The 15,141-nt window shown below is 40.6% G+C and overlaps 1 protein-coding gene and 1 pseudogene across 1 annotated transcript; both read right to left on the reverse strand.

Moving 5' to 3' along the window:
* Positions 1–9,330: 9,330 nt before the first annotated feature.
* On the reverse strand, positions 9,331–11,580 carry LOC148727334 (uncharacterized; annotated as a pseudogene).
* On the reverse strand, positions 11,318–12,235 carry LOC148727335 (uncharacterized). Its single transcript, XM_088726470.1, has one exon. It carries the CDS (start codon positions 12,233–12,235, stop codon positions 11,318–11,320), a length of 918 nt encoding a protein of 305 aa, XP_088582596.1.
* Between the last annotated feature and the right edge of the window lie 2,906 nt (positions 12,236–15,141).

Here is a 15,141-nt window from a genome sequence, read left to right on the forward strand (position 1 = left end):
GTTTTGTCAAGATGGCTAGACATCAGCCTCGTTCGTTTTTGCGTTTTTATAAACCTAGACTTCATCTCGGTTCAAAAAACGCAAGTACAGAACTCGTCCAATACTATCAGCCATCTTGACCTCACGTGTTGCAGCCAAAATTGTGACGTTCTTTATTATGAAATTCGTGCTCCTTTGGTTTTTTCTTCTTTTCGTCACATTTTCATCAAGTTCGTTTGTTTTTAATGCCCGTGAACGGGCACTGAAAATTTAGTGGCTCGCAAAAGATTTGGTGCTGAAGGTAGCCCACTGAACAACTCTCTGAAAGTCTCGGGATCCATCGGCATAGTTGCGGAGACACGTCTCGCAAACTTGTTGACGGCGGTTTCTTTATCCTCAACTTTTCGGCGATGAGAACGCTCAAGGTCTGCAGCAAGCCAGGGTTACCTTGCTGTCGAGTGCGAAACACTTCAGGTACTCGTTCGTGTCCTCCGCTTCCACCCAAGAGTCGTACTTTCTCTCATAACCGCGCCAGCGAACAAGAAACTGAACACGATTATGGGCATCTGTGCGCTTGTCGAGTACTTTGGAGACTTCGTAAAACTTACTCATAGTGAGCGTTACGCTCAGTCGCAAACTGTAGAAAGCGATTTCTGACTCCTTATAAGGTTTGCGAGCCTTTTTATGCTGTTGTTGAACTTTAGAAGAATACCCTTAATTAGCCTGCCCGCTTGCCGCCTCCCTCTATTTATAAAAGTGTTGTAGGGTATTTTAAAGGATTCCTATTTTGAGTATTTTTAGGTTTACCTTTTGTTTTGATGAGTCTCGCCTTTTTGCGTCTACGTTGTTATTTTGGTAGATCTATAGTTTTGATCATTTATTTTTAGTGTGGGCTTGAACTTGGCTCAGTTCTTACCGTGCTAGACATTTTAATCGCTTGTTATGGTTGAGGATAACTAGTTTGCTAGGTGGTCATGTTTGGGTTGGTAAAACTGACCTTGAGTTTTACCCACATTGAATATCCCGTTTTGGAAATTCCCACAGTCAGCTAACCCAAACATGTCTGTGATTTTTTACATTAAATGAAAGGGCACTCCTCGCTAAAGTCAGAAGAAGAAGAGAAATAGCTGTGGTAGTAGACGGTAGTAGCAACAATAGAAGAAAAGAGAATAAAAGAAGAAAAGTATAGTCTTGGTACCTCTTGTTAATTCGCCAAGCGAGTGAGAAAACCCCCACAACAAACGTTGCCTGAGTGTGACTACAACAGGTCACTACAATAATAGGCAGAGTAAAAACGCTCTCTTTTTAACTTTTGTAATCGCCTGGCAGGTTATAAATGGCGTTAACGAAAGTCAGGGAAGGGGAAAAAGCGGAGAGTTAGAGCCTTGTTTCACAGTTAGAGTGCATGCTAAGTTTTGAGCAGAGGACGAAGGAAAAGGGAGGTCACTTATACGTAAAAAGGTGTGAAGTCACACTTTCTTTGTTCCCTTCGGTTTGCGGACTTGTTTTCTCTTATATTCATTGCGCCAAAGAATCTAAACTGCCGGCACGCAGTTAATTAATAAAGAGGTAATTTTTAGGATCAGTTTTTACTGTCCGCCCTCCGTGTATCTTAAGTTGGCGCCAAATTTCATACTCATACTGCGCGTTATAAAATGGAGTTAACGAAAATGAGCGAAAGGGAAAAGCGGAGGATTTGAACTTTCTTTCACTGTTAGAGTTCTTAGCATGATAACGCGCCAACTTAACAGACATTTCTGATTCGACTGTGAACTAGCGGTTTGTTATTCAAATACAAATAACTTCCAAGTTTGATTGCTAAAGCGCCACAACTCTTCCCAGTAGACTGCTACACCCACGAATTTTTTTGCTGCCTTGAGCTCTAGAGTAACGTTTTTGAATGAACATCACGTTATACGTCAAAGTCAGGTGCATTTCAATGTACTACGTGTTTGGTTTCACAACATTACTTTTAAAGCGGCAAAAAAAAATTCGTTGGGTTCAGCGGTCCATTGGGAAGAGTAGTATCGTGGCCAGAAACATTCTCGTCCCAATAGCCGTTTTCGCTTCTCTTAGCCGGCTCAGGCTAAGAGGAGCGAAAAGGGCTTTGGGCACGAGAATGGCCCCGAAAAAGATCAAATGACTTGTATAAGTTGTATTTAGCCTAGGAGAGTTTGAATTCAGGAAGAAGCTGCAGTTGTAATGGTTCACGAGTGTTCGAAAAGTTTGAATCAACTTTCAGAGTCGTTTTATTAAAGCTATTATGCGTAAGTTTTCGCTTACATATCGTCCAGACCTCGCTCTTCTTGTCACAAACTTCCCCACCCCACACCTTTTAGATGCGTCTAGGCTGGAACAATCATTACCACAACCTCCCCCACAAAGGTTGTGTTTGTAACACTAATCGCTTCCGAAGAAATTTGAATTTCGCGCTCGGTGAGCTGGCTACGCGCCGGTGATTACTAACCTTTGTCTTGCGAACAATAGAAACCCTTTCCTTCAAACAATAGATAAGGACATATAAGGAGCGAAAGCTTGACTTATTGTCCAGCCAAAATCCTAACCAAAAGTTTGATACTGTTAAGTTCGTTTGATTCTACGCTAGTTTTCTACGGTATTCCGTTACCTTTTTATGAATAATTTTCCTTCGTTTGTATATCGGTACAAGTTCTTTGGTGTAAATTTTTAGCCATTCGAGCTTTATCGTTAAACCGTGCTCTTCCATTGCTTTTCGTTAGTCTTCGTTTGTATCGTCTTAAGTTAGTATTTCGCCGGACTGATCTTGCAAAGCATTTGTGTCTTTATTTTGATTTCTAGTGTGTCACAGATTTCTTTATGTGTAATTATGGTAAGTTATTGTTTGAAATTTTATTTGAGGATCTGTGTGGGGTTAACTGACAACTGACAAATCGCTGAAAAACTAACTGCTGACAGCTGACATTTGTGGTGGGCTTTACTGGGAGCTGACAAAAGACCGGGTCGCCCTGAATATCATAAAATCTGGATGTAAAATAATGATACTTGATTTATTTTGTCCAATAAAAGTACGTTTCTTATTACATATCATTAAGGAGCACGCCATAGTGTTATCTTTCGTTAATAATTACCGCTGGACCGTCTACATCAAAGTCACGTGTCACACGTGTAATATATGATCGCTGATGCTCAACTTGATTCTCGATTTACGCGATGGCCGTCAAAGGCTGTTGTAAGTTTTTACCGAATCGATTCAGAAATGGTATTTGAGTGTCACAGAAGCTCCATTCCTATTAATGATGTAAACACCCGTACTGGCGATGAAAAAGTACTTTACTTCGTTCCTTGGTCTTATGGGGTTGTCCAGTAAATATGGCCATGCAGATTTTGTTTTATGAAACTTTATCACATGGCTACGAGATCAGGAGCCACGTCTATTAACCGTATGTTAAGTTAGTCCAACGACCTGTTTGTAATATCTTCCACCTGCATCGAGAGGAACCAATGACTGTTAAACGAACAATTATCTTTTAAGCAAAATTTCATGTTTATCTCCCGAAGTCAATGTTAGCTGTGTTTTTGAGCGAGTTTTTTGTACATCAACCGGTCAGTTAAGACATTAAATGGCGTTTTTGATCGTATTTTCTTTATCAATACCTCCACTCTAAAGAAACTGTATCTAGCAGAAACACCGGCATTTCCTGCGGGTGACTGCTTAATAAAGGTCTGACCGTACGGTACTTTAACTGTCTCCTTTTCGTCGTTGTCCCATCTCAGTTGGTTGACATTGTTCCAGTCAAGCCAGGGCATCCTTAAGCAGCGTTATTAGATAGATAGATAGATAGATAGATAGATAGTTTATTAATAACCCATTTGCAACCAAAAGTTGAATTATACGATTATTTACAAGTTTCAAACATTGATAATTACGTTAAATAGACTAAATGTATTAAAACAGCAATAAGGACACTAAATATATGTTCTAAAAAAAACGTTGTATAAAACTGTTCAAGCCTTAAGGGCATTGAAGGTAATAGAACTATTACGAAACCTGTTCTTCTTAAAAACTGGCTTAAACTTCCGCATATTTCTTAGGTTAAAGGTACATGTGTTGCGAGTAGGAAGAAGTTCATGGAGCTTGTTCTGTTCATCCTGTAAAACATTCTGAAATAGTTTATCAACTAGTTTCTGGCGGCGATCTGAAACTTTAGTCAGGCCTGATTCAGCCAATGCCTCATTATATGAGCAAAGAGGAAAAATAATGCGCGTAGCCCGTTTAATTTTGTATTTCTTCAAGTTCGTTGGAGAGGTACATGGGGTAGCCGTCATGGAGACAGGACATGCATACTCTGTAATCGGACGAATACAAGTGCAGAAAAACTGGACTAACCCACGGGTACCAAGACCAGAGCGTTTAAGCTGAGATAAGCAATAGAAGCGCTTTTTAGCTATTGTAGGGCTTTCTCACCTGATAAGTATTTTTCTCCTTTCTAACCTGCCATCTTCCACTCAAATTCGAGCAGCTATGAGGCGATTGATTTGCAAACTTTTCGAGTGTTTTATAACCTTACCTGGACGGCTATTAGCCCGCAAAACTGATAGTAAAAGTACAGGTCAATGCTTTTACAAAACATCCGTACGTTTATCAAATAGATACTTGACCAATCAGAGCACTCATAGTATCTTAACCAATTCATAAAAGCCATTGACTCCTTAGCCTTCGTGGACGAGAGATTCGAGATTTTCGTTCAGCGCAAGATGTTAGGAAATAAGTTTATTACCATAACTTGGAAGCATCATTAAACTGAGAAAAGCAGGTAGAAAATAAATATACAGTCACGTACGCTTAATCAGGACTGTGCCGACTAATATCTGCATTTATTAAAAACTGGATCATTGGATAATGCAATTCAAGACTTTTTATTGACTGAGCCATTATGGTATATGAGCCAATATACCATAATCTGATATCTGTACATTGTAACATCCGGTTTCTTCTTACAAAATAAAGTCGAGAAGATTTGTCTAATATCTTGAGGGCGTGCTTTTTAATAAAACAATTATTCCACTCGCACTTGTTGGACATGAGATGGTTATTATCTATCATCTCATATCCAACGCGCGCTCGTGGAATAATTGTTAAATAGCTTGCGAAAAAAAATGTATAGCTTAAAAATAATATGGATTATTTAAAAACTAAGAAAAAACAAACTGAATACCATGTATTTCATAAAGCTCATTTGTACAGTTATCTGTGAGATCTGCTTATGGCACAATTTAAAAAAATATATATTACATTAATGTAGTTTCAAATCGTTGCACCATTTACAATTGTAATCAATTCTAATTACACAGTACAATTGCAGTAAAGTAATATCAGTTAAAACTTCCCTAACAATATGGCTAAACCTTTTACAATTTTCTGACAATCCTTACTTGTCCAGTTCAAAACGAGTACAATAAAACCCACTTTCCCTCCCTCTAGAGAAAAATGTTGTAAGGTTACTTTAGTGGTTTTCGTTCGCTGCACAACTTCAGTCGTGTATAATAAAAACATTGTTCTCTGTTTCTTGCCTGAGAGCCAAAGATCGATTCGCTTTTGTTTGGTCTTTTCCCTCTGGCTCTGGTTTTACCACCCTATGTTTTAAACTCGCTTGACCCAGTTTTTCAAATCGAAGCTCGCGAAAAAAAACGTTAAAAATTTCAAATATGGATAAAATTGAGTCTCATAGAAAACCAGTTGCGGTGCTCCGGCATAATGATCACGACAATCAAATAATACTCCATATAATCAGCTCTGTTAATTATATATCGTGTCCCAAAACAAAAGAGCATTTTCGTGGGCTCAGAAGTGGAGCTGTCATTTCAATGAAGAAAAGGCCGTGATTAGATTTTCCTTGGAATCCAGTATAGCAGTTCTGCTATAACATGGTTTCCCATTATAACCATGGACACCTGTTTGCATCGGAAATTTCTTTTTTAACACCCACTTAGCTTTAATACTTCTATGTGAAAGTATTTGATCCGGGTTCTCTGTTGCCTGCATTATCATTTTAATTAGAGACACCTGTCGAATCTCGTGACAGGAAATAACTCCTCCCAAATTTTACGGGTCGCATGTGGAGGGTAATGATGAGCTCCATCTTCCTCGCCCATCTTTAGATGAAGGATTGAGAAGATTATAGATCATGTATATACCTCACCTAAACCTCCGTCTTCCTTATGGTAAAACAGTTAAGTCTGTGGTGCCCCAAACGCATGGGCATTGTGAGGTCAAAAGCATTTTCGGAGCCACAATTCTGTTGGCCAGGGCCATCTTTTGATGCAGACTCTTCCTGTTTTTCTGTTTCTATTAAGTTTCAATCGAGCAAATAGCGAGCAACTGAGTGTATTTACCTGCTACAGCATTACAAATTCTTGGATGAAAGCTGCTTTGACCGTTCATTTCACTTGTTTTTTCAACTCTTATTACCCCTAAGGGTAGACTGATAAGTCAATTAATAAGCTCAAGTCAAGGCTCGAAGCTATTTATTGATTGATTTACCCGTTGAACTCTTCCCCGATAAAATTTCGTGGATGGACCGTTGTAAAGATAAAGTGGGATATGAACGATGTGGTTTGAGTACAACTACCCTCGGGTATTCTCTGGTCCATGCAAAAGTACGTTTTTCAGTTAACAACTCAGACAATTCGACCAAAGGTAGCTTCGTGGATGGAGGCGAAACATGATGATGTCCCAGGATATCTCAGAAACGCACGTGCAAACACACTCAGGTCAGAAACTCCCTAAGTTCGCCTCGTCGTTTCATTGAATCAGTCGTCCTACTTTGCTTTTATTCACCAAAAGCACCTACTCAGGTGGCCAAGAAAACTTCGTCTTCATTCTAATTGTCATCACAGAACGATTGCGCGGTATCTGTTTGAAAGGGATAATTAAATTATGTTTCTCCGACTTTAAATGTCCTTCTATAACCGCCTCCCGGTTAGCTCAATTGGTCAAGCGCCGGACTGTTGTGCGGGAGGTAGAGGGTTCGAGCCCCGGCCGGACCAACACTCAGGGTCTTAAAATAATTGAGAAGAATATGCTACCTTTCTGTAACATCGATCAAGAAATGGTTAGAAATTCTAGTCTTCTCGGATAGGGACGAATGAATGGAGGTCCCGTCTCCCGCATCTATTCATTAGTTAATTTGGTTAGGCAGGGGACGTTAAAGAACTCACTTCACGAGATTACTGTGATGTGGTCTGGCCTGGTTACTGGGAATTGGGGGGAGGAGGCATCTGTTATATTCGCCTTCATTTGATTGTAAACTGCTTAGCAGTCTGGTAAAGTCCCTCGCATAGTGTTGTAAAGCGCCATGAGTTTAAAATATGAGCGCTATATAAATATAAGTTTTTATTATTATTATTATTATTATTATTATTATTAACTTGCAGTTGTAGTCTATGTAATTTCCACTCGAAAGTAGTTTCCTATCATAGCGATTTGCGAGGCACAATTTTTTAATATGCTTAGAGATATGAGAGCTTTGATATTCTTTGAAGGACAAACGCTAACTTGAGCCGTTGGGGATATGTTTACTATTGAAAATTCACTGCGGATTCAGAATTGGCGCTATTAACTCACACCAGTTACATATTTCCAAGTCATACTATACACCATCTTGAAGCTTAATCCTTGTATTTAAATTCATTACACTTTCTTTCTTGGCCCGCCAAGAGCGGTGCGTCCAGCTTGAAAAGAGTTCGGGCTAAAAGTACAAAAAATGCAAAGCGTTCGTTAGACGGCTGTCAGCCTGTCACGCAAGAGGTCATGGCCAGTGAAGAATGTACCATAATCAACGGATCGCATTGCATTTTTTGTCATAATATCCTCTCGTGTCAAGCTCAAGAGGGTCCTACCAGTGAAAATAACATTTGTTTTAATTAAATCAACCCTCTTATAAAGATTACGTGAGGCCTTCTGCTTGCGTAAAACCGTGGCTTGGCTTAAACCTCATGATAACCGTTCCGACGTGTCTAATTTGTTTACAACCTAAAGCGAAGAAAGAGTTGAATGTGTGCATCTTGTCTGCTATGTTCAACCGCAAACATCTATCATTGGGTTAGGTTTTCACTACATTTGGTTTATTACCTTGATACATTTTATATTTTATTCCAGTTTGTTCCTCAACTCACTCGATAGTAGCGTGATTCTCATGTCGAATACTCTTGACTAGAAAAGATAATGGCGGCTGATGGCTTTTTGAGCCTTGCCCTCGTTGACATGATGACTCATCTCCTTCTTTTCTTTGCAAGACTGAGATATAACGGACTCAACTAACCAGATTCTCCTTTGTACTTATGCAATAGCGAAAATCAGTGGTTCGAATCCCGTACAGGCCTGATTTTTCTTTCAGGTCTGATTTTCGCTATTGCATAAATAGCGCTATCTACTGCGAAGGATCGTGCATCATACGTATTTAATACCGCAGTTCAAAATATATGAACTTCATATATCCATTGTATCTGATTTATCATCACGGGTTTATTACGAATCAACTTAACGGCCTGCTCCCAGTTGGCTTGTTAGCTCAATTGGTAGAGCGCTGCACTAGTATCGCAGAGGTCAGTGGTTCGAATCCCCTGAGGCCTGACTTTTTTTTCAGGTCTGATTTTTGCTATTGCATAAATAGCGCTATCCACTGCGAAGGATCGTGCATCATACGTATTTAATACCGCAGTTCAAAATATACGAACTTCATATATCCATTGCATCGAAATTGTTTGTGTTAAAATCTTTCGCAATACATTTCGTGGATGGACCATTGTCAAGATAAAATAGTGGAATGTGAATCATGTGGTTTGTGCTTATGTCAGTTTCGAGAACAATTACTTTCAAGTACTCTCTGGTCCATACAAAACTGCGTTTTTCAGTTTCCACCTCCGACAATTCGACTAAAGTTGCTTAGCAGATGGAGGCGAAACATGATGATGTTCCAAGACATCTCAAGGAGGTACCGCAAACACCGTGATTCAAGTCCGCAGAAAGTCCTAAAGTTCGTCTCGTCGTTCTATTTGATCTGCTTTCGTACTTTTCTTTCACTCACTACACCTACGTCTTCATCATAATTGCCCTCACAGGTTTTAAGAACGATTGCACCGGCTGATGGGCACATTTCCGCTCTGCTCGCTACGGATGTTTGAAAAGGATAGTTGAATAATGTTTCTATAGACTTAAAATATTCCTCTTAACACGAGGCGTAATGTTCAATATGCTGAGAGCTTTAATATTCTTTAAAGGCATGATGAGCTTTGCTCAAGAGAACCAGGGAAGTATAAAGTGATTCACAGGCTTTTCATTATGAGGCGACAGGACTCAATTAGCAGTGAAAGAAAGGTGTTCGGCTTTGAAAGTGAATTTAATTAAAGTTTGCAATGAAAATGTTTGTAGGTGCGAGGATCCGTGAAGCTTGCTATTTAGCTAGTGTTACGTAAATTTAGGACTCTCTCGCACAATTTACTCTTTGGAAATAACTGCATAGTATAAATGGCAATTTTCACAATTGCAGAATGATACGATGACAGGAACGGCTTCGTTTAGCCCAAATGGGTCATGACATTTGAGGATAGCTTGTTTATACTGCATTACACGACTATCAAGTAACGCTAGTTGTACCCAGTATGTTCTGACCGTGATCGAAAGATTTATTGGCTTTTGACACAGAGAGAGATTATCTGTCTTTACGACAATTCCAAAGTTAACTTAATAGTGACAGCTAACTAATACTCTACTCTGATTAGACCTTAGATTCTGAGTCAGCGTGGAGGTAAGTGAGCTGTTCAGCAAGGACCTGTTTTCATGAAAGATTTTGATTGCATTATATTCTGGAGATACAAGAGTATCATTTAACGCTTGAAACCATTGGGTAGATTTTTTGAAAACACATTTGCGGCCTCTGCGGTATGGAGTTCTTTAAGTATGAAGTATCAGCAGTAGTCAAGTCCCAAACCATCAGGTAGACCTTCGGGGAGTCCTTCGCGAAAAACACAATTTCAACGTGCCATTCGAATCATCCTCATTATAAATATATATCAATGGAAAGGTTGTGAAACACATTAATAATAATGGTGATAATTATAATGATAATATTAGTTGTAGTTCCGAGATTAAATACAAACAAAGGTGATAGAGTACATTAGAATAATAAGTGTTTCGTTGTCATTGGTGTTTGACGTGTCAGTGAGTTCGGTATATGTTTAAATAAACACTTTTGTACGTATTGAGTCCGACTGCGTGTTTAACTTCGGTTTCCGTTCACGAATAAATAGCATTTCATGAATGAGACAGTCCAGTTTTACTCGGCATTTCTTAAGGACGGAAAACATTTCGGCTAGCTCAGTGAACGCTACCCCGTTGACGTCCTTTATATGCTTGCCAATGACCGAGGCTTTATGCTCCTGTATGCGTTGGTGAAGATGGCGTGTGGTGTAACCACTATAACCTACATCGCACGAATCACAGTTAAAATTGTAAACAACGCATTGGTGATTCATTAAAGCAGGTTTCTCCTCTTGTATCTTAAGCTTTTCCTCGATTTTGCGACTTGTGAAGACTGGTTGTAGGTTAGTTCCGATTTTTTGGCTAAGATCTTTCAACTGTTGTCTTGCTGTGTCGGCTGATTTTTGGTCTTTAAATGGCAAAATTAGCCTGACGGTTTTTTGTACATCCGCGTCAGTTACAGTTGGAGTTTCATGACGGCCTTGGGTCGCAGAATTCTTGTACATGGCGATAGCTGAGTTGACGAGATTCAGCAGATACTTGAGTTTTGTAAACATCCGCTTGATGTGGTTGCATTCATTTGTAAATGATTCACTCGTTGATGGCAGGCGGTATGCTCGGTTTAGCATGGAATTCAGCAGAGATCTCTTTTAGCGATGATCGACATGGCTCTGATAATGTAGGAGCAGTCCCGTATCTGTTGGCTTTCCATAGACGCTAGTTGTCAGATGGCACCCTCTTTTCTCGATCATCATACCAAGGAACGGTAGCTTGTTGTCGGCAGCAATCTCCATTGTAAAATGCAAGGAAGGATGGCATTCGTTTAACGTTGAAAGGAAAGCTGTTGCAGCTGATATACTCGGCATCGTGGCTAATGTGTCGTGTCGTGACTAATGTGTCGTGTTCTATAGAAGCCCGGTAACTTGTTGTCACGCTCTAACTGTTCTTCAATAGAGCACAGGAAAGCGTTTGCCATAAGGGGCCCCAGGGGTGAGCCCATGGCTACTGCGTCAACTTGCTCATACAGTTTTCCATCGAATTGAGAGAGCTGGTCTTTGGTTGCTAATTTCAAAAGCTCAGTCAGGTCTGACCTGGTGATGTTTAGGCCGTGGGTTTCATTAAACCAGTTGTTGGTGAATGCTCTCTCGGTAAGGATCTCAATTGTTTCATCAAGTGGCACGTTGCTGAATAGGGAAGGAACGTCATAAGACACGAGGATGTCATTCGCGTCGAGTGACGTTTTCGGCTTATCTCCTCGGCGAAGGAGAAGGTATCGGAGATAGTGTGCCGATTCAGTGAGAATGGTTTGAGTTTCCCATCAAGCCACTTGGTCAGGGCGTAGTTGTAGGTCCCAGTCGACGATAGTATTGGTCGCATTGATAGTTGCTGTTTATGAGTCTTTGGAAGTCCATAAAGATTGGCTAGACGAGAGCCCTTGCGGCAAACTGAGGCGGCGATCGGCTTTGGTACGATTTTTCTGACGACGGATTCAAGATATTTTTCTTTTTGTAATAATGGATGGTAATATTTAGGAGGCCGGCCTCGCGTGTTAGGTCTTTCCGCGCTGATAGGGGTGAACTTGGATGTGTCATTGATGGAAGCATCGTTTAATAGGCGGATGTACTCCGTCTTATCCAATATCACCGCACCAGATCCTTTGTTGGGTTTTGTAATGACAATGTTGTCCCTCCTCCTGAGCTGGTTCAAGGCTTGTTGCAGTGCTTTGGGTGGTCTCGGGCCTTTCCTTTCGATGTCATTTAGGGCAATTGAGCGTAGAGTCGCAGCGGTTAATTCTATTTTGTCCTCCGATAAGGTGGATTCAAGTCGCCAGTAAGCTTTTTCAAAACTGGCTTTTACATCGCTAGCTGGCACATGTTGAGCGATCGAGAACTTTAAACCACGGCAGAGAACTAACTTTTCAAAGAATGATAGACGGTACGATGAAATGTTTCTGATGTGTTCATCGATATCAAATTCTTTGTTCAGCAACCTCGCTATTTTGCTCGTGTGGCCGGCCATTACATCTCGAGATCTGTCATAATGCGTAAGATGAGCATGTACCGCAGCGGTGAATATTGTTGGCGAATTTCGTCATAGATGGCGTTTACTTTCATCTCCAAAGTGGCATTCTGTTTGGCTTTTTATCGTAGCTCTCCGACGATGACATTTGTTGTGAACGCTTTCGATGATTGTTGCCAGTTCTTTGACTGCGTCTGGTCGACTTTGGTGAAGATAGGCATTAGATCTAGGTTCTGGCAAAGGCGAAGAAATTCGATGGCTCCATCACACTTAATTTGCTTACTGCTGGACTGTTCAAGACGCCTGAACAAGTGCAGTTGATTCTCCCTTCTTAGAATTCTAATAAAAGAACAACTACACCCTGACCAAGTGGCTGCGATATGGGTACTTGCAGGAGATATAATCAAGTAGAACGAAAAAACCAGGACTTTGACGGAAGGTATACGATCAGGCGACATTAAGCCCGCGAAAAATAGCATAACAAAGCGTTATAGTTTTTACCGAGTTGTTTTTCGATATATTTCGTTATTTAATTTAAGAAACAGCTTGCATATTCAGCACTTACCTTTTTAGAGGCCGTTATTGCATGAAAGTGGCGAAAAGTGTTTCGGATGGACGATTTTTAAACGGATTTCTACGGTGGCTCTCAAGGGCCATCCACCTACAAAAATTTTCATGACTGTATCGCGCGATAAGCTTTGCTAAGCCCATTCATTCAAAAAATTTGCAATGAACATTATCGCACGATAGAACACTGTATTGCGCGATAGAACAGCTTATCGCGCGATAGAACAACTTATCGCGCGATAGAACACTATATCGCGCGATAGAACAACTTATCGCGCGATAGAACAACTTATCGCGCGATAGAACAACTTATCGCGCGATAGATAATATTATCGCGCGATAATTTTATTACTAGCTCCCATGGCCCCACGACCATTAGCACGTGGTCACATCCATAGCAAGATGGCGGACCAAGTTTCGAACGTGAGTAATTGTCCAAGAAATAAAGACTTTTATTCAAGATTTCTGAGCAAGAGACTAATCTTTGGGTTAAATTAAATTATATTTCTATACTTTCTACGCCTTATATTCATAAACAATCTTTCACCTTATACACCTTATATGGTTTAAAAACGTATCCCTACACCTTACATCCATAAACAATCTTTCAAATATAGAGCAATAAAATCTTGCTATAGATGTGACTACGTGCTAATGGTCGTGGGGCTAAGAGAGCTAGTAATAAAATTATCGCGCGATAATTAACAACTATTCACCAAAGGGGAGGTGGTTAGTGGTGGATATTTACCGAGCCGCGAAGCTAACCCCCGACACTGAGGTGAAAAGTTGTTTTAGTATATACTAAAACAGTGAGATAATATACACCACCGTCGTTAATTTGAGTGATTTCTTCGCTTGTCACAGATGCAAACCGGGACGCCATTTTTTCCCGAGTTGCTCGGAGGTAAATAGCAAAGGATATTCGGAGTTTGACCAGTCAATCAGAGCGCGCCTTCAACGCTATCCACTGTTTTAGTTATACTAATATTATCTATCGCGCGATAAGTTGATCTATCGCGCGATAAGTTGTTCTATCGCTCGATAGAACACTATCGCACGATAAGTTTTTCTATCGCGCGATAAGTAGTTCTATCGCGCGATAAGTTGTTCTATCGCGCGATAAGTTGTTCTATCCCGCGATAAGTTGTTCTATCGCGCGATAAGTTGTTCTATCGCGCGATAAGTTGTTGTATCGCGCGATAAGTTGTTCTATCGCGCGATAAGTTGTTCTATCGCGCGATAAGTTATTGTATCGCGCGATAAGTTGTTGTATCGCGCGATAAGATGTTGTATCGCGCGATAAGTTGTTGTATCGCGTGATAAGTTGTTCTATCGCGCGATAGAACACTCTATCGCGCGATGAGTTGTTGTATCGCGCGATAAGTAGCTCTATCGCGCTATAAGTTGTTCTATCGCGCGATAAGTTTATCTATCGCGCGATAAAGTTGATTGCAAATTTTTTGAATGACTGGACTTAGCAAAACTTATCGCGCGATAAAGTCATGAAAATTTTTGTAGGTGGATGGCCCTTGAGAGCCACCGTAGATTTCTTGTGAGTGAAACAGACCGAAGCTTGCCCACGAAAGAAAGGGAATGTCATTACGCATGCGTTGAATTTAATTTACATCGTGGGCTCCAGGCCGTCGCGCGCCGCGAACTGCACCAGTATTGTGAGTATCAGTAGGAGAACGAGTGAAGGAGAAGTTCCTTCCACGCATTAGAAGAATTCAGAACGGCCGTTAATTTGAAATTCTCGCTGGATTGGTTGCTCGACAAACCGACTTTTGTGGAATTTTTTTTAGTGAACTTAAAGGGCAACTATTTGGCTTTCGTGCTGCAGAGTTTTGATTGGAAGGAAAGTATCTAAGTGTTGTTTTCGAGCGATTTTGGCGAGCATGTGTCAACAGAAGTTTTCGACCTTCCCGTATCTTGTGCATGGTGACTCGGTGGTGATTTAGGGCGTCAAGCTAAAACACATCAAAACGGCCTCAAATCGCGAGTAGAACAACAGTTAGCTCAATTGGTAGAGCGCTGCACTAGTATCGCAGAGGTCAGTGGTTCGAGTCCCGTACAGGCCTGAAATTTTTTTCAGGTCTGATTTTCACTATTGCTCAAATAGTGCTTTACTGCGAAGGATCGTTCTCATATACGTCTCATAACCGCAGTTCACACATATGTTTCATATGTTTGTTGTTGTTTGATTTATCATCTACGGGTTTATATCGAATTAATTTGATGGCCTGCTCCCAGTTGGCTTGTTAGCTCAATTGGTAGAGCGCTGCACTAGTATCGCAGAGGTCAGTGGTTCGAGTCCCGTACAGGCCTGAAATTTTTTTTTT

This window comes from Stylophora pistillata, chromosome 7, assembly GCF_964205215.1.
Source record: "Stylophora pistillata chromosome 7, jaStyPist1.2, whole genome shotgun sequence".
Classification (NCBI taxonomy): domain Eukaryota; kingdom Metazoa; phylum Cnidaria; class Anthozoa; order Scleractinia; family Pocilloporidae; genus Stylophora; species Stylophora pistillata.

What these genes read in the sequence shown, in the direction of transcription:
- LOC148727335 (XM_088726470.1), bottom strand. Translation starts at nt 12,235, where the DNA reads ATGGCCGGCCACACGAGCAAAATAGCGAGGTTGCTGAACAAAGAATTT.